The sequence below is a fragment of the Planococcus citri genome, chromosome 1 (genome assembly GCF_950023065.1).
Source record: "Planococcus citri chromosome 1, ihPlaCitr1.1, whole genome shotgun sequence".
Taxonomy (NCBI): domain Eukaryota; kingdom Metazoa; phylum Arthropoda; class Insecta; order Hemiptera; family Pseudococcidae; genus Planococcus; species Planococcus citri.
The window spans coordinates 24,094,280-24,119,007 of record NC_088677.1 but is presented as its reverse complement, the minus strand read 5'-3'; the positions used below and the strand labels follow the sequence as shown (position 1 = coordinate 24,119,007).

Sequence of the window (24,728 nt, the reverse complement as noted above, 5' to 3'; positions counted from 1 at the left end):
TAAGTATACGACACACGTGATTGAACCTACTCGTATGTAGCAAATAAATATGCTTATGCAATGAAAATTTTTTAGAAATACCCCTGCATATTTTTCTTAGAAAGTTGGCATTGGGATTCATAGGAGTGGTATGTTTTTCTTCGAAGAAAACAGGTGAAATTGTAGTACAATTTTCAGAGAATTCCCCATTTCCAATGCCTACCTACGTACGTCGTCACATTTCAGCTCATTGAATTCAATTCACGCGTGGGTATTCTAATTGAGAATCCGAATCGTTTATTTTTCCAATCACTTCAATCTGATCGTTTCGTAGAACTAATCTGCATGGTTGAGTGTGAAGCATTCAAACTGATGAAGGGATAGTGAGAAATTGGTCTTACGTTGTATAGATTCCGTGAAGATATAATATTTCCGCGCACGTGCCCAGTAAAAATAGTCATTCAATTTTTCTTCGATTTAAACGCGATAAATGGATGTAAAAATTACCATCGGGGTGTGAGTTATTTATATGTGCATTATGTTGGAACATTGTTTTGAAAATGGACTTGAAGCTTTAGGATTCATTTCAATCATTATACGAGTATTACATATTATTTTGAAAATTCGTTACTATGAACTCGGCATAATTTAAATCGTCTCTAAGAGCTTGTGTAGGCCTCATTACGACTACTGATAAGCATAATATTTTCCGTTTCCTCAAACGAGTCGTTGAAAAAGATAAAATGCATAATCGTTTTTCAATAGAACGTGAATGATATGTCAATAATTCGTGAAAAAAAGTGATTCCTACTTTTGACTAGTTACCTGTCTGATTTCATTAGATAGGGGTGTGGTATTAGTCTAATTAAGACTGCTTGATATATTTTGTTTTTTCCCTAATGAACACTTACCTAGAGAAAAATATGATACCTAATTTTAAATGGAACGCGAATGACACTATGCTGATGATTAGAGAAACAGCTAATTTCTGATTACCTAGTTCCCAAAAATAAAGTTTTGGATTCGATTACGTGTTCTAAGTATTTATCCAGTAAGTATGTAACCAGGGAAAATGTTTGAATCTATGCGAGCTCGGTTCCGATATAATTTGACTCTATTTCTAGGGACGAAACTATGTAGAGGTTTTTGAGAGAGGGAGGGGGAGGGGAGAGGGGTTTAATTGAAAATTTGTCAACTGATATAGAGGGGGAAATACCAATTTCGCCAATTGATAGGTATAATAGATAACTATTTAGACGACTAATAAAATTTTTAATTTTCTGTTTTGGATGTTTGGGCGTCCAAATGAGAATTTTGTTATTTTAAAACAAGAAACAAATTGGCCTGAGCGGAACAAGGGAAAAAATTGAAAATTTGTATTTTAAGAGAACTGAAAATTATGTTTTTTTTGCCAGGAGTTGATTTTTGGTTTTTAAAATTTTAGAATTATTGAAGTTTTTTTTTTAGGATATTAATTTTGAAAATGAAGAGCAAAAGTTTTTGAAAACTTGTGATTTGAGAAATAAAATACCTAACAGGTTCTTTCATCACAGATCCTTCTTTTGCCAGGCCTCCCAGAAAACACGCTTTGCCCCTTCTCAACGGTCCTGCCCTTATTAAATGACCAAAACTCTAATCTGACCTGATCAGATTCTGATAGGTCAAATTGGATCCACATGATGTTTAATAAAATTTTTCAAAACCAAAAAGAAAGACTTTGGAATCGAGATACAAAAATTGGAAAAAATCAAAAAAACGAAACAAAAAAATCCAAGCACGAAAGAAGTAAAAACTTTCTCGAAAAGTTTAACTTGATTTCTAATTAGAATTTTTCTAAAGAGAAAAAACCTCCCTGGGCCTGCCAATAATATTCATGTCTTCTTATAAAGTACCAAAAAGTTGGAAAAATGAAGAAAACAAAAAAATTTGTTTGGGAGCAAAGATGATTTTTTTCCAGAAGAATAACACGATTGTTTAGAAGGATTTTCATCAGTTGAAAAATTTTCTAGATTTCAATTTTTCAAGTTGATTTTTTTCGAACTTTTTTGGAGGGGGGGGGGCTCCATACAATCGAATTAACATAGTTTGGAAGGCAGGGGTAGGTTTTTTTTTCAACAATGGGGTTGTTCAAAAAGATTGCGACCAAAAGTGATACAATTTTTAAAAATTTTCACATAATTATGTACTTGAAGTTTTTATTCGTATTTTTGTAAACATTTTCTTCAATTTTGGGGGGGTCCCCACAATTGAATCAAACATTGTTTGGGGAACCGATCTATTTTTTCTTCAAAATAGGGTTGTTTTAAAATAATTCTGACAAGAAGTGAGAAAATTTTCAAAAATTCTCACAGACTTCAACTTTTGTTGTTGTATTAATTTTTTTTTGTATTTTTCCAGTTTATTTGGGAGGGAGGGCTCCGTACAATTGTATAAACCTTGTTTCAGAACCGAGGTATTTAAAAGTATATATTTAGATACAGAATGGAGAAATTTTCAAAAAAAAAATTACCGACTTTGATCAAGTTCAGTTTTCTAAAAATGAATTTTGGTTGGATGAATTGAATCCTTTTCATTTTTTAATTTGTTTCAACTTTGGGAGCATCCTTAAATTTCAAGTTAGGAGTTAAAATATTTATGGACTTTCTCCCATAAAAACCAACTAGAAGAAGGGAAAAGGTGGGAGCAACAAAATTGCAAAAAAAAATTGTACTAGTTTGGATTCAATATTCGAACTCATTATTTTCAATGTTGTGGCTTGAAAAAGTGGTTTTTATCTCTTTTTTGAGATCGACAGTTTTTTTTCAACTACCTACTTTTAGTGTTGAAAATGGAAAATAACACGAATAGTTCTATTTTCACTAATAATAAGCTTACGAAAGGTATATACTTTTTCAGTTTTTCTCATTCTAAAATATCTCGTTTGAAATTCATTGCTCACCTGAAACAAAGAACCAAAATGTGGATTGTTAATAAAAGAATAATTTTAAAAATACACAAGGTGACAAGGCACCTATGCAAACATCATATTTTGAGACTGCCTCGTGTTAAAATTTCGCTGTTAAAATTAAAGGGGAGGCAAATTATATTTTTATGGAGGAGTTGGCTCTATCACACCTGTGTCGATGACCAAAAATTCTATTTCACAAAAGGAAATAAAAGATTGCAACTTTATAGCATCAGAAAAAATTTTATAATATTTTATTAAAACCTTGAATTTTAAAAATTTGTAGCATGTCAAAATTTCCTGCTGGGTTTGTTCTCAAATTAGTTCTGAAGAACCATTCAGGAGACTTCAAAAAATAATACCAAGCATAAAAATTCATGATCCAAAAAATTTAAAATTTATGTTTTGGTATTTTTTCCCCATTTTCAAATTTGAACGTTCAAAAATTGAAAAGTCGAAGTTTTTAATTTGTTGCTCAATTTTAATTAAGTACGTATAAAATTGGAATTTTAAATTTTTGGGAAAATCTTCAGACCAAAAAAATAGGTATTTATTCCTGACTTTTCTGAAAAATACCATCGAGCAGAAAGGAGTATTTTTCCTGGCCAGATCCAGATTTGATCAGGTTTCTTCTGTTTAATCTTATCAGATGTGTTTAATCGGATGTGACCAATTCTATTCAGTTGCAATCATCCAATCAGATTAGATTTATTCAGATCTGATCAAATTCGATCCGGTCTTCCCAGTTGGATGATCAAAACTTTGATCTAATCAGCGATCCTGATTTTAGATCTGGTTAGGTCAAATTGAATTCATTCCTAGGAATGTACAAGTCTGATCTGATCTGACCAATCTGACCTGATCTTATCATTCTGATCTGGTCAGATCTAATCAGATCTCCCCCGTTGCATCTGATCAAGTTTGAATAGATTTAATCCAATTAAAACTTTGATCTGGCCAGGCCAAGTCAAATATCCATGGAAAGTACGAATCTGATCAGATCTGATTAGATTCGAGTAGTGAGAAGATCCAATCTGATGCAACTGGATCTCAATCTCATCATAAATACACAAATTCTGATCCAGCTCAGATAATCATTAAGAATCTACATAGGTAGATGGGATCCAAAAATTTTTCTGAGATTATCTGATTCCTATTTTTTTTTGTCAATTATCATTTATTTGCATATAAAACCATACAGAATATTAGGTACAATCTAAATATGATTTTTATTTGCAGGTCTTGGAAACTTGGTCGTCTTTTAAGGAACAGCAAATTCAAATCGGTAGACCAACTCAGCTTCATCTCTCAGACTAGGATGTGACCATGATCGTCTAATGAGAATAAATGATTGGATACGATCTCCTAGACTCATAAGTAGGTACAAAACTCGTACATATGGATTGGATATCTTACATTTACGAAAGTGTAATCCAAAATCATCTCCAACTACACCGCTCTTTCTATCCAGGTGCATACCATATTCCAGTCTACTCAGCTTAAAAAGATCAAAATCATTGAACTCTACAAGCACCGACGAACCATAATACCCGAGTACGGGTAGTTGCAATCCCAGCAGCCATAAGCTTCGTTGCATTGTATTCAATTATATAGTGAGTCATCGAATTGTACTCGTACATATATACGGAGCGGAATTAAATGGACGCGATCATGTAGCAGCGTCATGATTAAAGTACTTGCTATTAGGCATCTTCGTAGTGCTGTCTAGACATTTAGTCGTCCTACGAACTCTCGTCCGTCAGTTCATAAACAGCAGCGGAGACGACGACTGCGGTAGCTGCAGTAGTGCTAATTACAAGAATGACTTCGAATCTAAAACGATTGCCTTCTTTTACTGTAGCTGTTGTAATCGTGATCGCGATAGCCTTATTTTTAATTGTTTCCTTTCCCATCGGTCTGAAAGTGTTTTCGTCTTCGAGTGATAAATTCGATACCACTTCTGCACAGCAGCCGTCGTCGTTGCAAGTCAAAGATGGAAATTGGACGTTTCATAGTGAGAACGCCTTTTCGTCCAAATTTGGTAAGTATGGCAGCAGCCTATACTTATTTGTAGCTGGTAGAACGTGTGATTGTTTACTTGCAACTTGGTCTAATTTTATTTTACATTGTACTCGTAATACTGATTCATACCTCGACCAAGTTTGGGATATCGAACAAATTTCTAATTTGAGAAGCACACCTCTATAGCTTTATATGCATTTAAAGATAGATAGGTAATAAGTATGCATTTGCATATCATTAGTGAGAAATACAGGAATAAAATAACCATCGGAGGCTGTGTCATTAAATCGAAAGTTCTTCTTCTCAATCAAAAAGAGATTGCAATCATTTTTTACTAGGTTAAAGCCCTCAAAAGTCATTTTTGGATTTTTGGAGAATTTTTGAAAATTTTAAAAATTCAAAAAATCAGTAGCAAGGAAACCTTCAAAATATTTTTACGAAATATACATTTTTTTTGAGACAAATGAATCAATGTGATAGTGAATAATGTGTTTAATCAAACTCCCACACACCAGCAACTGGACCCTGCAGCAATTTTTCAATTCTCTCCAGAAATTTCAAATCACTTTGAAGAGACTTAGAATCCATAACTTATCATTGGGCACCATTCTCGACCTTTCTAGATGAATTGGTCAGGTTCATTTTTGACTTATCAGAGTGATTTGAAATTTTTGGAGAAATTTGAAAACTCGCAGAAGAATCCAAAAACTGTCAAATTGAGATTGTTTTTGAAACAAGTGATGATGTATCACACCAAACCATATCTTTTCAAAAAAAATGTTCATTGTGTAATTTTTTTGAAAATTTGTTTTTTTTTCATTCAGTTTTGAATTTAAAAATTGGTCAAAAAATCACTTTTGAACAAACACTCTTGGAATTTCGCAATAATCTCTTAAAACGGTAGAGAGGGTGCCCAATAAACACCAATCAAAGTTTGAAGTCCTAAAGTTCATTTTTGGCCTCTTCAAAGTGGTTCGAAATTTCTGGAAAAATTTTAAAATTCACTGGAGACTCCAAAAAGGTTAAATTGCGATTAATTTCGAGTCGAGTGGTCGTTTAGACACACAAAACGATGTCTTGTCGAAAAACTCGCTCATTATTGAACGTTCTCTAAGAATTTGATTTTTTTTTTTTGGTTGGAATTTGCAAATTTACCAAAATTTACTTTTGAACTCGTACTTTTGAATTTTGTGGAAACCACCTGAAACAGTCAAGAGGGTGTCCAATAAACGCCAATCAAAGGTCGTTGCTCCCAAATTCCATTTTTGCCTTCTCCAGAGCAATTTGAAATTTCTGGAGAAAATTGAAAAATCGCTAAAAGCTCCAGAATGGCTCAAAACCAATGATTATTTTTGATATGTGAGAGTCATTTTGGTCAAAATTTATATTTGATGAACAACTTGAAAAATCAATTTTAAAGCAGAGTTTTTAAATTTTTTAAATTTTCAAAAATTTGCCAAAAAATCCAAAATTGAACTTCAAGACCAGAAATTGTGATAAGGAGGGTTTTAGAACTTTTTTTTTTGTATCTAGCTTAGTTTAGTTGAAATCAGAAAATGCCAATTAAAGTTGTTGCTCCCAAATTCCATTTTTGGCTTCTCCAGAGCAATTTAAAATTTCTGGAGAAAATTGAAAAATCGCTAAAAGCTCCAGAATGGCTCAAAACCAATGATTACTTTTGATATGTGGGATTAATTTTGGTGAAAATTTATATTTGATGAACAAGTTAAAAAATCGCTTCTAAAGCAGATTTTTTGAGTTTTTCAAATTTTCAAAAATTCGTCAAAAAATCCAAAAATGAACTTCAAGACCAGAAATTGTGATCAGGAGGGTTTTAGAATGTTTTTTTTGTACCTATCTAGCTTGGTTTAGTTCAAATCAGAAAATGCCAATTAAAGTTGTTGCTCTCAAATTCCATTTTTGGCTTCTCCAGAGCAATTTGAAATTTCTAGAGAAAATTGAAAAATCGCTAAAAGCTCCAGAATGGCTCAAAACCAATGATTATTTTTGATATGTGGGATTAATTTTGGTCAAAATTTATATTTGATGAACAAGTTGAAAAATCGCCTCTAAAGCAGATTTTTTAAATTTTTTAAATTTTCAATAAATTCACCAAAAAATCCAAAAATCAACTTTACGATCAGAAATTTTGATCAGGAAGGTTTTAGAACGTTCTTATTCGATCTAGCTTGGTTTAGTTTAAATCAGAAAATGCCAGTTCAGAAATTCCCTAAAATTTCTTTAACCAAAAAAGGGCTCGTAATCGATTATGAAGGCAATAATCGTTTTTCACTTTTCTTTGAACGTTGTAGAAAGATTTTCAGTTCTCACGTCATCCGACACTTCGTAAGATTGAAATTTTATTGGAAATCCTAAATTAGAGATTTCTAAATTGGCTCTAGTTGGATTAAATCCAATGATTTCTGAAAACATTTATAATAAAATGTTAATATCAACTGGCAGATCATTCAATGTACAATGTAAGAATATCGAAATTTCAATTAATAATCAACGGTGACGCAAATTCCAGAATGAATGCCCTTTCTATGCACAGTGTACACAATGTAGAGAATTTTGACGTTACAAAAATACTTATTTATTCGTAGAAGTTTCATTAAAATTTTTGTTTGGAGTGTTGAAAGTATTATCCAAACATTCGTTAAAGTGTGTTCGAATTTCACGAAAGGAATTCATGAAAACATCAAAATTGTCACTTGTCATCTAATAATGATTTAAAACAACTGTTCACTTACTTAGTTGTTTTGTTTTCGCAATTTGTCCCAGGTCCGAATTAGACTAGGACAAGGGAATTTATATGAATTTCGTTAACTTTGTTGTGAAATCAAAAGATGAGATGGATTTTTCGGTTGAAATGATAATTAATTTTTTTTTAAAAATCTGTTGTTACGTATAAAAATTTGTCTGTGATAGAGAAATAGGAAACACGACTGTGAAAAATTGCACGATTTGGCTAATTTTAGACGACGAATATAGCTACATTTGTTTACTATTGAACAATAATTGTTTTTTCTAACTATGCAATTATTTATTTTTTTCCGATAGAAAACGCTTGGCAAGCCAATTCTAATTCCATCATATATCCGAACGATACTCGCAGGCAGTTCATTCGTCCCATCAAGGTGACGCCTGTTTGGCCCGCGAATCTGGAAGAAAATGTGTTATCCGAAAGTAAGCCATTTTTTAACCTCCAGTAATTATATGTATGTACATGTACGAGTACTATGCAACGTTGTATGCTGAATATCGCTAGCTTGTTGAAAACTGAGACAATGCTGAATAAGTTAATTGTCTACGTAAACTAGGCACTTGAATAGGTGACCACCTTTTTTTTTTTTTTTTATGCAGATGCATTATTTATGCTACGTGTGAGATAATTCCATGCAAACATGGATTTCCCCAAAGTTATCGCTTCGCGTGTGTTTAAAATTAGCAGTCATCAATTCGTTTTGGCACAATTTTTCAAAATTCATTTGACATGGTTTTCATTATTATTTTTTTTTCAAGAAGTCGATTGTTTGAGGAAACTATATGAATTTGGATTGGATCAAAAAAGACCATATTTTGAAAAATGGTTCCTGAAAAACAATGGAAAGGTCATAAATACAATTGATCTGAGTTTGTAAAAGTCGTTAAAATTTTATTCGAGCTGCTGTGTAAAATGGTTTCTACAAATTCATCGACTCATAAATTCGCTGAAGGCTTCACAGTGGCACAAACCCATCACCCTCATTCAGACTGAAAGGTCAAAAATAGGACGTGAATTCAAACTTCAGCTTTTAACCTCGATTAAATCAAATTTTGATTTTGTTAATTAAAAGCGAAATTTGAATTTTCAAAAATTTTAAAAAAGCGAGAAGCATTGTAATGGAGAACCCAAATCATCACGTCACAACATAAATTTTTTGAAAGATTTTTGCGAAATGAAAAAAATGGCAAATCACAAATTGAAGGGGACAAATTCAATATAATTAATGTAGGTACCTGCCAGAAAAAGATCATCACAAAAAAATTATCAAAATACATTTTTTTCCAGATAATTTTGTAGCTATTTTTTCAAAATTTTTTAATCCATCAAAATTAAAAAATGAGAAACAGGCATTGGTGAAAACTTGTTCTGGACGATATTTTGGGGTTGAACTGACTGAATATACCCCCTCCTACACCCACCCTTTATTAAAATTCATTTCAAACAATTTTTTGTTCTTCAATTTGATCTCAAAGAAAAAAAAACGAAGGAAATTCAAAAAATTTTGCATTTATTTTTTTTAGAAGTACTTAAAGTGCGTACTTACTAAAATGGGGGGGGGGGATGATGAACGATTTTTTTGAGGGAGATTGAGACAGTGGCAATTTTTATTCTGCCCAGAGGCGTAAAAATTTGAGGATCAATAATTGAAAAAAATCGATTTTTGAGATCGTTCTTACAGATGAAGTTGATTTTTTCAATTTTGAAACATGTTCCATAATATGAGATCGAAAATCGCAAACAAATCGATACGTTAGATTCGATTAATCGATTTTCGAGATTCGATTAATCGATGTTCGAGATTAGATTAATCGATTCTTGGTCATAATTGATTTTTGATCTAGAAGTCTATTTTTGGCTAAGACCGATTTTTCATTTCGATCATGATCGATCATAAGGGATCGATAATCGCAAAAAAACGATTTTGGATCACAATCGATTTTTTTGGTCGCGAGATAGTTGTTGAAGATAAAATTGATTTTTTTTATTTGAAACATATTCGATAATATGAGATCGAAAATCGCAAACAAATCGATACGTGAGATTCGATTGATCGATGTTCGAGATTAGATTAATCGATTTTCGGTCATAATCAATTTTTGATCTAGAAGTCTATTTTTGGCTAAGATCGATTTTTCATTTCGATCATGATCGATCATAAGTGATCGAAAATCGCAAAAAATCGATTTTTGATCACAATTGATTTTTTTGGTCGCGAGATAGTTGTTGAAGATAAAATTGATTTTTTTTCATTTGAAACATATTCGATAATATGAGATTGAAAATCGCAAACAAATCGATACGTGATATTCGATAAATCGATTTTCGGTCAAAATCGATTCGCCCCTCTCCCCTCAGAAAATGCCAAGAAATGATCTGTCAAAACAAGCCTGACCACAACCTCAGCAAAAAATAGTAGGATCACATCAGATCAGATCAGATCCGAAATTTCTAGGATTAAACTAGATCTTTCCATTTTCAGCAATCAAATCTGATCAGAAAAATTTTTTGATCAGATTACAACATTTCAAACCTGATTAGATATCCTATATAAAAGGAATTTGATAGGATATTTATGGTCAGATCTGAATAATTACTAGGATAAAAAAAAAGTGCATATTTTTACCAAATTTAGTAGAGACCTTCATATTTTTGAGTTGAAAGTTATTCAGAAAAATTTCAGATCCGCCAAGGGTGCCTCTGGAGGGGAGAAACAGGCCCTCAAAGAGCGGGCAGTTTTTTCGCTCTTATCGCTAATCAACCTGTTTTGGGAAAAATGGCCTAATCCCAAATGAAAGTACTTGAGGAATCCAAGACCGCTTTTAGAGTTCTATTGAGCGGTTGAATATTTTCGATCAGAATTTTAATACGATAAGACCTGTTTAGACCTGATCGGATCCAACGGACCTTTTCGATCAGGTAAAAATCATCAAATCTGAGCAATTTCTGAATCTAACTTGATTTGACCAGATCTGATCAAATCAGGATTTTGATCAGATTAGATCAAATCAGACCTATATGTGATCTAAACAAGGCTGAGTAGATCTATTCAGATCTTGACGCTTTCCTCTGAGTAGATACATACGACCTGATCAGATCAGATCACCGCACATATCAAATCAGATCTGCTCAGATTTTTTTGCCCCCCCTTTCTCGACCTAGATATAATTACGCTTCTTCATCACATTATCTATTTTATTGTAGTTGATGTGAATTCTTACTATTTCTTGTTTGTTGTGTACTTGGTATGGTTATGATGAGAACCAATAGGCAATAGGTATTCATTAAGTTGTACCTTATATTGCACAATAAATTCCCCCACCCCCTCATGGGGAATGGGGACACTTTAAAAAAAAAAAAAAAAAGATAGAATCAATTGCCTTATCTGATCAGATCCAAAAGATCTGATGTGTTCAGATCAGCTCAGATAGGTCGATTTCCTGACCTGATCACATCCAATGTTTTTCTCCTGAAACCTGATGAATTTTTCAATCATCAACTTCATTTTTGGTAATTCATCAACTCAGACCATTCTTCAGAAATGTCTTTTAGTGCGTCATTGACCTTTTGATTGCTTTCAATACCCATCTGTTTGTGCTTACGCACCAATTGTTCAATTCTGAGTTTTATGTATGTACTTCAGAGGAAGGAAGCAACCTACGGTCTCAACATTCAGGAAACTTTCGACGAAATAAAGCCAGACTATGGGATCCGCATCCGGAATACGAGTTCCATGCTTTTGGTCAACTGTTTCATTTGATGTTGGAACACGATTCAGGATTTGCCCATCCTTCTTTAAAGGTGCGTTTAAATGGATATACAACTAAACACATACTTAAATGACAATTAACTTACACATATGTATTATGTTTATAGTAATGTTTTTGTCTCGATAATTCAACAGGTGATAGTTTTCTCTAAAAATTCCACCACTCAACGCGAACCCAATGTGAATCCACGTGGATGTTATTATTCAGGCACCTTACGAAATCAATCAAATTCCAAAGTTGTTGTAAGCTTGTGCAATGGAATGGTAAGTGCTTCGTGAAATTACTCATTTGCATTTGTCTGTGGCGTCGCGTAGCTCAATTGTCTCGTCCTCATCTATACAATGTATGTTGTTTACATGACGTGCATAGACTACATAGTCTGTATAAAACGACTGGAAAATATTTTTAAAAACAGAAATTACATATTTATATAATAACGATGCTATTCCGCTTGTTATCCTCACCTCTTCCTACAGTAATTCGCGTGCGATGAAATTGAAACAGTCTAATTTAAATTTTCTTTTCATCTACATATTAAGTAAATCGTGTTGTTGAAATCCAGCCTAAGGCAATAATGCAAATTTCCAATGGTTATCGAACCGATGACCGATGAAAATTCCAGATTTGGAATCTTCTTTCGAGAATGCCCTTGAATCTGTGATGTCGACAATCTGGTCGATAAGTTCCTAATTCCATTATCCTATTCGCAATTTCGTTTACTTTAATATATGTGGAAGCGAGTTTTACGATCTTAGGGTGCACGTGTATGCTGGCCAGCCGATTCACGCGGTCCAAAGTCTGCCAAATTTCAATTATCGTTCGTCTATTTCGTATAAACATCGATATGTCTGTCTTCTGTCTAGATATAGGTTAGGTGCTCGTACTTCCACAAACGTATACGCTCGACCATATTCCACCATCGTCGTCGTACTGTTTCCAAGTTTCGCGCACATTTTGTGCTTGCCTACGCTTATTGAAAGTACATATTACAGCCAGCGATTATCGTATAGGTAATTCAATTGCCAATTTTGGAATGTCTCTTTTCGAAAAAAAGCTGTATAGTTGAGGATTTTGAATTTTTTTAAAAGAGGGTTTATTATGGATCTTCTGCGACTATTTTTACGATCTCAAGGATATTTTGGTTTAAGTATTCTGAGTCAGTTTTAGAATAAAAAAAAAACTTCATAATTTTTCTCATGAAATATGAAGGAAGAGAAATTCAAGGATGGGAAAACAAGGGGAGTCGAGGCCAAAAACGTGATGTGTTCCTTTTGTAAAATTATATACGACCCATGTTCCTATGTACTCAAATATTTGTCCCCCGACGCCGCAGATTGCAATCAGAGTCCATTAGATACTTTAAGAGCCCTCGATACATTGTAGTGAAACCGTGACTTCGCATATCGTCGGTTTCCAATACAAGGGTTATATGTCCATGTCCCCCCCCCCCGGTTTTAAACGTTTTGGGTACGGTTATAGTAGGTCTTTAAGTAGGTACTCATAAAAAAAAAAGTGGTTTGACAAACAACATTTTTTTGTTTTTTGATGAGTACCTACTTAAAGACCTACTATAACCGTACCCAAAACGTTTAAAACCTGGGGAAAAAAAACATGGACATGTAAGTATGTAACCCTTGAATTGGAAACCGACGATATCTGAATAATGAGTTCAAAGAGCCTCTCAGGATAAGAAGGTGAAAATCGCACTTTCTTCAATTTTGATGTAAAACTATCCCAAAAAATTTTCAAGTCGACCCTCCCCTCACCCTAACCTGAGAAATTTACCCATACGTGCTCAAAATTCAAAATTCTCGTTCTCCGGAGGGGATGCTCCAAAAATTTTGAAACTTTCACAAAAAATAGAAAATTTTCATATTTGAGGAGATTTTTTTTGGGGGGGGGGGGTTTGAAAATTTTAAAAATTTGCAAAAAAGCGAAGAGGGGGCTTTCTGTGAAATTTTTTCTGAAATTTAGTTACACCCTGAGGTAATAACATATATTTTTATGGAGCTCAAAAATCAATGCAACATGCTCCAAAAAATCAAAATCTTGCAAAAAACGTGGTTTTTTGTAATTTTTTGCCATGTTTGGATCTTGAAGGTAAAAACGTTTGGAAAAAGTGAAATTTCAAGCAGAGTACGCGAAAAGACACGAAAATGTTAATTTTCCATTTTTGAGCCTCAAACATAAATAAAAACAAAATAGTTCGCATGAAAAGTGTATCAAATTCGAGATTTTCAAATGAGAATTTTGCATTTTCTTTCAAAAATATTCCAAGAACGCGTTGTCACTAAATTTCTGAAAAAATTTCGCAGAAGGCACCCTCCTCGTTTTTTCTACGAATATTTACAATTTTCAACCCCCTAAAACCCCAATATGAAAAAAATTTTCTCATACGCACCTACCCAGTGACTATTTTTTTGATGAAAGTTTGAAAATTTTTGGAGCACCCCTCCGGAGAATGAAAATTTTGAATTTTGAGCACACGTATGGCCACATTTCTCGGGTTGGGGTGGAGGGGGAGGGGTCGACTCAAACATTTTTTGAGATGGTTTTACATAAAAACTGAGATTTTGAGGGAGTTTTGTCAAAATTGGAGAAAGTTTGGATTTCACAATCTTATCCTTAAAGGCTCTTTGCATAAAAGTCATGTTTTTGCCAAGATTGTGAGAAAGTACTACGTACTTCTTTGCATTTGCCAAATCAGTTTTGCAAAGCATTCAAAAATTCAAAAAATCTTAATTTTTGAGCCAATTGCTAAAAAAGTTTTAATTTTTGCCCTAATTTGTCAAAAAGTCTCGTTTATTGTCAAATTTGTCGAAGAATTCTTGCTTTTTTCCTCGAGTAAAACATTCAAAAAGTCCTCATGTCTGCTGAAATTTTAAAAATTCATAATTTTTTTTTGTCAAACTTGCCTGGAGAGACCTGTTTTTTGAAAAAATTGCCAAACAGAAATCTTTTTTTTTTTCGCTGCAAAAAAAAAGTCCAAGGAACGTTTTGTCAAATCGCAAAAAAAGCCCAGTTTCTAAGGCAAATTCGTGAAATTTTGACAAATTTAGCAAAAATTACATAGTAGGTACCTAAAACAACATTGAAACTTCTTGGAATGGCATAAAAACAAATTAAAAAGACCAAAAAATTTAAAACTGTAAAAATTTGAGTGGATTATAAAACATTAGGTACCAATAAAATTGATCAAATACTCTTACGATCAAAATGAAAAAAATTTGGCAGAAATTGTACAAAATATTGTAAAACTGTAAAATTGGCATTGAAATGATTAAACATTTTCAAAAAATTATGAAATTTGAGTAAAATTGAAGTGAACGTGGCCAAAATTGCTCGAAGCATCATTGAAGTTAAAATTTTAATAAAATGTTGCACAAATCAGGAGTCGTGCAGTCAGATGGTCTGAATGCAATTTCACCTGACCCGATCTGGTCAAATTAATTAAATCTGTTCAGACCTCATCAGACCTGGGCATTCCACAAATCCAATTAGATCTGACCAGATCTCATCAGATCAGATTTTTGATCAAATTAGGTCTGTTCAGATCTGATTAGATCAAGTAGGAAAGACCTGATCAGATCTGGACATTGCCTGGATCCAATTAGGTTTACAGATGCTTTAATAGGACTATATCACCTCAAACCTGATCAGATCCAATAGGAGATTCAGACCCGTAGCCAGGATTTTTTTCAGTCAGGGCATGAAAATTTACCAAAATTTATGTTGTTAGGGGGGGGGGGGGGTCGTAGATTTTGTATACTTTGCCAAAATATTGATCGATCGGTACGAAAATGCAATTATTTTGAATGCGACATTGCAAAAAATGGAAAAATGATTTTGAAATTTGTTTGAAAGAGGAGATATTAGCAAATTTGTCCAACCAGGGCAAAGCGTTTTGCCAGCTCTGGCTGCCCTTATGCTGGCTATGGGCCTGAGGAGATTCAGATCAGATCATGGCATATTTGATCCAAATCTGGATTGGAACTGTCCTTAACACAGGACTAAACACTTCTATGAGTAACTCACATTGTGACTTTACAGTTTCCCAAAAGAAATCTCAATTTTTTTAAAAATAACTCGACCCAAATATTCATTGTTCCTTGAAATGTGGAATGATTCCAATGAAAGGAATAATTCAAAAAGTATGGAATGACAACAGTTTTTGATGAAAATTTCCCAAGTTTTTTTTTTTTTTTAGATTCCTATCAAACGTACCTACTCTTTTTTTCAACTTCACTACCTACATTTTTGGGATTAGGGATTAAATTCCTTGATAGAGTGCTGCAGTATGAATAATATGTATGGTGTCTCCTTCTTGATTTAGACCGGCCACATAAGATCTGATAACGGTAGTTACTTTGTCGAACCAGCTGAGCCATTCAATGAGAATATGGACACTATTCTACACACATTATTCCAACTCGATCCCGATTCTGATGCTGATGATTCGCATTATTCAGCTAGTTCAATGTACAACGAAACACATGCGCAATGCGCACTGATAGAAAGTAAATACCTATTTGCAGCATACCTAGACCTACCAGTTCGTAGCCGCATGTGTACATCTGCAAAAATTACTAACCAGTAACCACTTTACCTACTTCTACCTATCTACTTTTCATTAACCTCTTACTAGGAGTTCAGTACCTACCCATTTGGTTTATCAGAGAACTAAATTGGACTTTTTTCCATTTATGATTGTAAAGGGTCTCACATCTCTTTGGATAGTTTTTTCTCTGTATTTCTCTCACGCTCTTTTTTTTTTGTTATCAACTTAATAACATCATATTGTACATGTGCCTATAATCTGCTTGTTCGCTCGTTCATTAATGACCTTCGAGAGGGCAAAGAAATAAAATTTTTTCTGATATTCGTGTGCATTTTGCTAAACTTTACATGATACTGAATTGATAAATGGGTAAGTTGGTTTCTCTTAATTGAATGCTTTATTTCCAAAACGTGTCTTTCAACATTGATCCATCTATCGGTTGCTATATTTTTTTTATTCTTATCGTTCTTTAGTCATGCCTTTGTGTGCATAGAACGCATAAAAATGGATAAATCTGATGCAGAGATTAAATTTTACGTGCTGGAATATTGTTAGATGATAAATTTGCAGAAATTAGTGCTTTTTTTCATTTTTATTACCTTGTATGTTTTTTACATATCGTCACTACCTCCAATTGTCCATTAAGCATTTCCTTTTCCTATAAATCGAGAATGTGGTTAAAATGCAGCAGATGCATACAAAATTTAAGGGTTGAATAATTTGAACCTTTTTTTGATTGATACCTTGTCTTTGGCAGCCATCAACCTAGAATAGGCAGAATCTGCCAACACAAGTACTGCAAATGATCCTTCTAAAATCATAGAAATGCAGAAAGTAGAATGCAACTGTAATTTTTGCCATTCGATCACAAAATTTTCTGTCCACTCCTCGAACTTGCAATTACCATTACCACTATCGAATTGAAAATATTTTTAGCAATATTTTGCAAAACTGTTTGTATTCCGATCTCAAGGTAAATCAATCTAAGTAGGTCCACTTTTGTCTTCGAGCCATCTTAATGTGCTTATTAACTGTAGGCCTATATTGCGTCGAGGTTTATATGTTTCTATTTGTTTTTTTGTTTGCTTCGTTTACTCATCTCCTGCTGCTGTTTTGTTCTCATTTCTTCTCTTTGTTTTTTACATTATCTTTCATCATTGTTGATTTACAATATCGAAGCTATTACATCGCTGATACTAAAATGCTCCGTTCTTATTATCCAATACTTCAGATTACACAGAACCTATCATTCCTCACAATAACGCCTCACCTCGTACCGAAGATGGTGATAACGAAGGAGATGACGATGATGATGATGACGACAATGACGACAATGATGAGGAAGAAGAAAATGACAGCTTTACAAGTTCCAATCAGCTAGGAGAGGTTACGACCGCGACGCAGCCAGAACCTGTGTTCAGGAGAAGGAAAAAACGATCTGTTGCTGCGGAATCTGTGGAGAATATTGTAGAATTGATGGTCGCCATTGATTATGAAATGGTTCGATTTCACGGTCCAGGATCACATAATTATGTATTAACGCTAATGGGAATTGTAAGTTCTGGTGGATTTGAGTAGCTTTTCATCCCTCTCTGGACCATGTCTAGAATAATAGTGTGATCGTGTGGTGGCTTTCAGGTGAATAAAATTTTCAAAGACAAAAGCATAGGCAACCGACTCCATATAACGGTAGTGAACATAATCGAATTATCTGATCGAGATGTAACTTTGTCATCGAATAGACGGACAGCCGAGCCAGGAACATTGAACGATACATTTAATGATTTCTGCCAATGGCAGCATTCCCAATACGTCAGTGACGATCTCAGTCCGAATCATTACGATTGTGCATTACATCTCACTAGGTAAGTCCATTGCTTATGGTCAATGTTTACTATTTAGTGCCTTACATACCAATTAAACAAAGTTTACATGTTTGTTCACCAGACAAAATTTAAAATGCGAAATGGAAAGCGGTAAATGCATCCACAAATTGGGATTGGCAGATAAGGGAATGATGTGCAGGTCAAGATGCTGCGCTGTTGTTCGAGATAACGGATTGACTACTGCTTTTACTATCGCTCATGAATTAGGACACACGTAAGAGATTTCATTACTTTATTTTTCATATTTTACTTTTTCCCCAGGTGCGGTATCTTTCCCTCATCTACCTTAATAAATCAAGTATATTTCTTCATCTCTCTGGAAATTTCAATTTATAAAAAAAAAAGAAAAAAAGGAGTGTTTAGCAATTTTGGCAAAAAATAATACTTCCTGGAAATTTGGACGAAATATTGGTCTTTTTTTATAGTTTTTACAACAAAAGTTTGTAGTATTTTTGGGCATTGTGGCAAACAAAATAGGATTTTTTTGGTAAATTTTGACACCTAGCTGGAATACTTTTTTTTTGGAAATTTTCACACAGTTTTTTTGGGTCAAAAAAGCAAGTTTTTCTGTAAATTTTGGCCCAAAAATGAAATTTTCCAAATATTGTGGGGCAAAGAAAGACTTTTGAGCAATTTTGATTGAAAAAAACTTGCTTATCCATTGAGCAATGTTGACAAAACATGGATTATTCTTGCTACAAATTTTTACAAAAAAAAACAGTATTTTTGCCAATTTTGATCAAAAAAGTTGGTCTTTTTGACAATTTTAACAATACGTGGTTTCGGTATGTTTACTATTTTTACAAAACAGCAGTACTTTTGGTAATTTTTGCAAAAAAGTGAGATTTTTTTAGTTAAATTTCGACTGCTAGAATTTTTTTTTGCAATTTTCAGTTTTTTTTTGGGTTGAAAAAAGAGACTTTTGAGCAATTTTGATTTTAAAAACCTGGCTTATTTGGAAATGTTGACAAATCATGAATTATTTTTACTGTTTACAAAAAATCAATACATATTTTTGGCAATTTAAAAAAAAAACTGGTCTTCTCACAATTTTAACAGGACATGGGTCAATTTCACTATTTTTACCAAGCAACAGGATTTTAGACAACTTTGGCAAAAAAGTGGGAAATTATGGTTATTTGAATGGAAAACTATTTCTTTTTGTGCAATTTTGAAGTAAACACAGATTACCTTACAATTTTTTGACTAAAAGACAATACATTATTTTTTTTTAAATTTTCACAAAAAAAGTTTTTTTCGCAAGTTTTGGCTTTGATTTTTAAAAAATATAAGTTTTGGCAATTTTTTACAAAACATGAGTAATTTTGCAGTTATTACAAAAAGTTTGGTTATTTTGATGGGAAACTTTTTTTTTTTGCAATTTTTACGAGAACATAGATTTTTTTACAATTTTTTGCAACTAAAACACAATAGGTGTACATATTTTTTTAGAAAATTTGACCAAAAAAAAGTTTTTTTCCGCAAGTTTTGGTACTTAAAAAACAAGATTTTTTGGAAATTTAGATTTTAAAAAATATTTTTTTTGGAAATTTTTACAAAACATGAGTAATTTTGCAGTTATTACAAAAAGTAGTATTATTGGTAATTTTGGAGAAAAAAAAGGAATTTTGGTTATATTGATGGAAAACTTTTTCTTTTTGTGCAATTTTGAAAAAAACACAGATTTTCTAACAATTTTTTTCGACTAAAAAACAATTAGATAATATTTTTCAAAAATGTTGACCAAAAAAGTTTTTTCAGCAAGTTTTGGCAAAAACAATTTTTTTTGGAAATTTCTACAGAACATAAGTAATTTTGCAGTTACTGTATTACAAAAAGTAGTATTATTGTAATTTTGGCAAAAAAAAGAATTTTTGTTATTTTGATGGGAATCTTTTTTTTTTGCAATTTTGACGAGAGCACAGATTTTTTTACAATTTTTTGCAACCAATAAACACAATACATATTTTTTAGAAATTTTGACCAAAAAAAGATTTTTCCCGCAAGTTTTTGGAAATTTTGATTTAATAAAAAATATTTCTTTTTGGAAATGTTTACAAAACATGAGTAATTTTGCAGTTAATACATAAGTATTATTGGTAATTTTGGCAGTAAAAAAAGAATTTTGGTCATTTTGATGGGAAACTTTTTTTTTGCAATTTTGACGAGAACACCGATTTTTTTTACAATTTTTTGCAACTAAAACACAAAAGCAACCAATAGTAAATCTTTTGACAAAAAAACTATTTTTTTTTGGAAATTTTGATTGAAAAAAAAACTGGATTCTGGCAATTTTGACAAAACATGAGTTATTTTACAGTTTTTACCAAAAATAGTAGGTATTTTTGGTAATGTTGGATATTTTGATGTGAAACTTTGTTTTTTACAATTTTGACAAGAACCCAGATTTTTAGAAATTTTGAGCCAATAAAGTTTTTTTGTAATTAAGGCAAAAACTGATCTTGGCAATTACATGTTTTTCGGAATTTTAAGTCAAACATTTTTGGAATTTTAATTACAAAACATGTTTTACTTTTTTCTCAATTTCGATTTAAAAAGCTGATTTTTTTGGGGTAAGTACAAGACTTTTTGACAATTTTGATAAAAATTCCATTTTTTTTTTGGTTTGGAAAATTTGTCAAAATACGAGTAGGTACCTAGTTATTTTTTTTGGTTTTTTCAAAAACTAGAATTTCCTGCAATTTTGGCTAAAAAAGTTGGATTTTTGTCTGTACGAGTGTACACATACCTACCTATAGTTTGAATTGAACACACCACCCGGCTATATTTTATTAATTTTTCGACGATTTTCCGGCTTTCACTTTGAATTCTGTGTTTTGTAAACTCATCGTACCTGTTTTTAGATTCAACATGCCACATGACTCAGATAGATTGTGCACTCCTTACATTCCAAATGGCACTGTAACGAGAGTTATGAGCACGCAGTTGGGTTCCAATACTCATCCATGGAAATGGTCTGCTTGCAGTAGGCATTTTCTGACCGAATTTTTAGAGTACGTTTGTTGATACAAATTCAATAATAAGTCCACGCTTTTGTTTGGAATCTCCAGACAATCGGCCTACGAGCATATGGATTTAAATAATTTTTTTCTGATGTAGAACTGGAAATGGTTTTTGCCTTCATGATGATCCGTTCAGTGATTATTTGCAAGATTATCCAACACACGCGCAGCAGTTACCTGGTGAAACGTATAGCAAAGATAAGCAATGCGAAGTAACTTGGGGAAAGGGTTTTAGAAGCGACATGAACAAAGTGAGTAACCTTTGCTTGTGAAATTTCATCAATTCGTGTTACGTTGATGATGCAGGAGAGTCGTTCGTATGATATACTTTCGAATTAGGCTTTTTATGGGAGAATGATCGAATCTGATCAGTTCTGGTCGGATCACACCTTATCAGAGCTGACCACTTACCTTGAGTTAGATGTGATCAGATCCAAATCTTTCCCCCCCCCCCCCCCCATGTATTAGAAAATCAATACGAAATCAGATAATTTTCTGGAATAACCAAAATATCCTATTCACTTATTCATTTCATTCATTTTTCAGACCAACTGTAGCATGTTATGGTGTTGCGAGATGAATAATATACGCGGCTGTATTTCAATCGGCATGCCTCCGGCCGAAGGTACACCTTGTGGTGATTCACATTGGTGCCAACAAGGAGAATGCGTACCGGTAAATCGCGAAGCTTTAAAACCTGTAGACGGAGGATGGGGTCCATGGCAGCCGTAAGTAAGTGTTTGGTCTCTTTTCGCCATACCTGAGTGATAAATACATGCGTTTATTGTGCTCATTTTAGATTTGGAGAATGTTCTCGATCATGCGGAGGCGGAATTAAACACGCGTATCGAAACTGCGACTCACCATCGCCTAAGAATGGTGGCAAATTCTGTTTAGGCAGAAGGGTAAATTATCAATCGTGTAATATCAAAGAGTGTCCCATTGGAACGATGGATTTTAGGTGAGAATTATTGCAACTCTAGAAGGACCTATGTATGTACTAGGGGTATACAAATTGGTTGATTTTTCATCATAATTTACTCATATAGAGCTGAGCAGTGCGCCAAACATAATGGGAATGCCTTTGGTCTGAATTATTTACCCAGGGACGTTCGTTGGGTGCCGTATCATTATTGTAAGAATCGCTTACAGTAGATAATTTAATTCACGCCTACGCACTGTATGCATATCTACAGCTTCCAAAAAATTTGATAACTGAATGTCGCTTTTTGTATGTCTCCTACGCAGCATCGCCAGAAAGAAAGAACGCAGTCTGCCAGTCTCTATATTGCCGAGCAGAAGGCACGGGGCATTATTACGATTTGCAAAATAAAGTAATCGACGGTACGACTTGCGGCACAAATACTTACGACATGTGTGTCAATGGAATTTGCACAAAAGCCGGCTGTGATCATGTTTTGAACTCGAATGGCGTTCTAGGTCAGTACTTACAAAGTAACATCGGTGTGTACTCGTTTATAGTCCGGTATATGACAATAGAAGTAATTGCACCCCCTCCCGCCGATCCTCCGGGTCAACTTTTTTCTTAAAGGGAACATCCTAAGGAACATTTTAAAGCAAACTTGCCAAAAAAAAGTTGGCCCTACTGACAAAATCGCGGCCATTTTGATTGACAGGTCAGCCGAAATCGCAGATTTTGCGTTTTAACATAGGACTTGCACGAACTTTTTCAAACTTTACAAAGGTAGATCGAAAGATCAAGCAAAAATTTATCACCTGTCAAAATTTCAAGTGCTAAAGTGCGTTTTTCGATTTTTGGCGAATTTTTGAAAATCGAATTTAGGCCAAAAATGAGGGAAAAAATCAAAATTTCACCAAATTGATCAAGAAAGCTGAAATTTGGGATATACCTTATTTTCGACATGCCAAATTGATTGGAAACGGTTTCAACCCGTTTTGAGCAGTTCTGGAGCCTCCAGCAGATTTTTGAAACTCGAAATTCCCACAAAATTCCATCAAATTGGAGTTTTAAAGCTAAAATTTATTCTAAAAACTAATTTCAATACGCTACGAAGTACTGCAGGTGAATTTCAAGTCGTTTTGGAGCCTCCAGCGACTTTTTGAAAATTCCTGAAGCCTCCAACAGATTTTTGAAACTTTAAATTTTCACAAAATTTCATCAAATAGAAATGTAAAGCTGAAATTTACTCTACACTCCAATTTTAACACACTCTGAAAACGACTTCTGGTGGATTTCAAGTCTTTTTAGAGCCTCCAGCGACTTTTTTGAACATTACTGGAGCCTCCAGGAGATTTTTGAAACTTGGAATTTCCCCAAAATTTTATCAAACCAAGATGGAAAGTCGAAATTCATTCTGCAAACTAATTTCAATACGCTACCAAGTTGACTGCTGGTGAATTTCAAGTCGTTTCGTAGCCTCCAGCAACTTTTTGAAAGGTTGTAGGACGTTTTTTTGGAAAATTGAAATTTCCTAAAAGTAGCTGGAAGCTTCAAAACCATTTGAAACCACTATGTAGTCTGCGAAGTAAATTTCAGCTTGCCAACTCCATTTGATAAATAAATGTTGGGGAAATTTCAAGTTTCTAAAATCTGCTGGAGGCTCCAGTAATTATCAAAAAAGTCGCTGGAGGCCCAAAAATGACTTGCACCCACCTGAAGTTCGTCTTCAGAGGGTATTAAAATTGGAGTGTAGAGTAAATTTCAGCTTTCCATCTCCATTTTGATGAAATTTTGTGAAAATCTAAAGTTTCAAAAATCTGCTGGAGGCTCCAGTAATTTTCAAAAAAAGTCGCTGGAAGCCCTAAAATGACTTGAAATCCACCAGAAGTCGTTTTCAGAGGGTGTTAAAATTGGAGTGTAGAGTAAATTTCAGCTTTCCATCTCCATTTAATGAAATTTTGTGAAAATTTAAAGTTTCAAAAATCTGCTGGAGGTTTCAGGAATTTTCAAAAAGTCGCTGGAGGCTCCAAAACGACTTGAAATTCACCTTCAGTACTTCGTAGCGTATTGAAATTAGTTTTTAGAATAAATTTTAGCTTTAAAACTCCAATTTGATGGAATTTTGTGGGAATTTCGAGTTTCAAAAATCTGCTGGAGGCTCCAGAACTGCTCAAAACGGGTTGAAACCGTTTCCAATCGATTTGGCATGTCGAAAATAAGGTATATCCCAAATTTCAGCTTTCTTGATCAATTTGGTGAAATTTTGATTTTTTCCCTCATTTTTGGCCTAAATTCGATTTTCAAAAATTCACCAAAAATCGAAAAACGCACTTTAGCACTTGAAATTTTGACAGGTGATAAATTTTTGCTTGATCTTTCGATCTACCTTTGTAAAGTTTGAAAAAGTTCGTGCAAGTCCTATGTTAAAACGCAAAATCTGCGATTTCGGCTGACCTGTCAATCAAAATGGCCGCCATTTTGTAAGTAAGGCCAACTTTTTTTTTGGCCAGTTTGCTTTAAAATGTTCGTTAAGATGTTCCCTTTAAGAAAAAAGTTGACTCGGCGGGGGGGGGGGGGTGCAATTACTCCTATTGTCATATGCCGGACTATTAGTAAAATGATAGGTAATTGCTGGATGTTCTTTCAGATAGTTGCGGTGTTTGCGGAGGTGATAACAGCACTTGTAAGAAAGTATATAAAAATTATGCTCCATCACGCATCAAGTTTGGCTACAATTATGTTGCCATTATACCAGCTGGTGCTTCAAATATCAACATTCAACTACGCCCTTTACAACACCAAGAAGGCGAAAATCATTTAGGTAAGTGTTTGGTATCTGCTTTTTGATAGTAAGTTT

At 33.6% G+C, this 24,728-nt stretch overlaps 1 protein-coding gene across 5 annotated transcripts in view; it reads left to right on the top strand.

Annotated features, from left to right (window-relative positions):
• The window catches only part of LOC135850000 (A disintegrin and metalloproteinase with thrombospondin motifs 9-like), a 41,649-nt gene that overhangs the window by 9,833 nt on the left and 7,088 nt on the right, over positions 1 to 24,728 (top strand). For 3 of the 5 annotated variants that reach the window (XM_065370677.1, XM_065370678.1, XM_065370681.1), the window contains 16 exons: positions 4,163 to 4,300; positions 4,395 to 4,964; positions 8,009 to 8,134; positions 11,356 to 11,513; positions 11,617 to 11,745; positions 15,816 to 15,999; positions 17,272 to 17,594; positions 17,679 to 17,905; positions 17,988 to 18,140; positions 20,791 to 20,940; positions 21,047 to 21,200; positions 21,496 to 21,677; positions 21,749 to 21,910; positions 21,999 to 22,084; positions 22,198 to 22,389; positions 24,519 to 24,692. In XM_065370677.1, coding sequence (XP_065226749.1) covers positions 4,745 to 4,964; positions 8,009 to 8,134; positions 11,356 to 11,513; positions 11,617 to 11,745; positions 15,816 to 15,999; positions 17,272 to 17,594; positions 17,679 to 17,905; positions 17,988 to 18,140; positions 20,791 to 20,940; positions 21,047 to 21,200; positions 21,496 to 21,677; positions 21,749 to 21,910; positions 21,999 to 22,084; positions 22,198 to 22,389; positions 24,519 to 24,692 — 2,620 coding nt within the window. In that variant the 5' untranslated portion in view covers positions 4,163 to 4,300; positions 4,395 to 4,744. Of the gene's footprint in view, positions 1 to 4,162; positions 4,305 to 4,394; positions 4,965 to 8,008; positions 8,135 to 11,355; positions 11,514 to 11,616; positions 11,746 to 15,815; positions 16,000 to 17,271; positions 17,595 to 17,678; positions 17,906 to 17,987; positions 18,141 to 20,790; positions 20,941 to 21,046; positions 21,201 to 21,495; positions 21,678 to 21,748; positions 21,911 to 21,998; positions 22,085 to 22,197; positions 22,390 to 24,518; positions 24,693 to 24,728 lie in introns of those variants that run through there. The other 2 variants (XM_065370679.1, XM_065370682.1) reach the window with 2 other exon arrangements.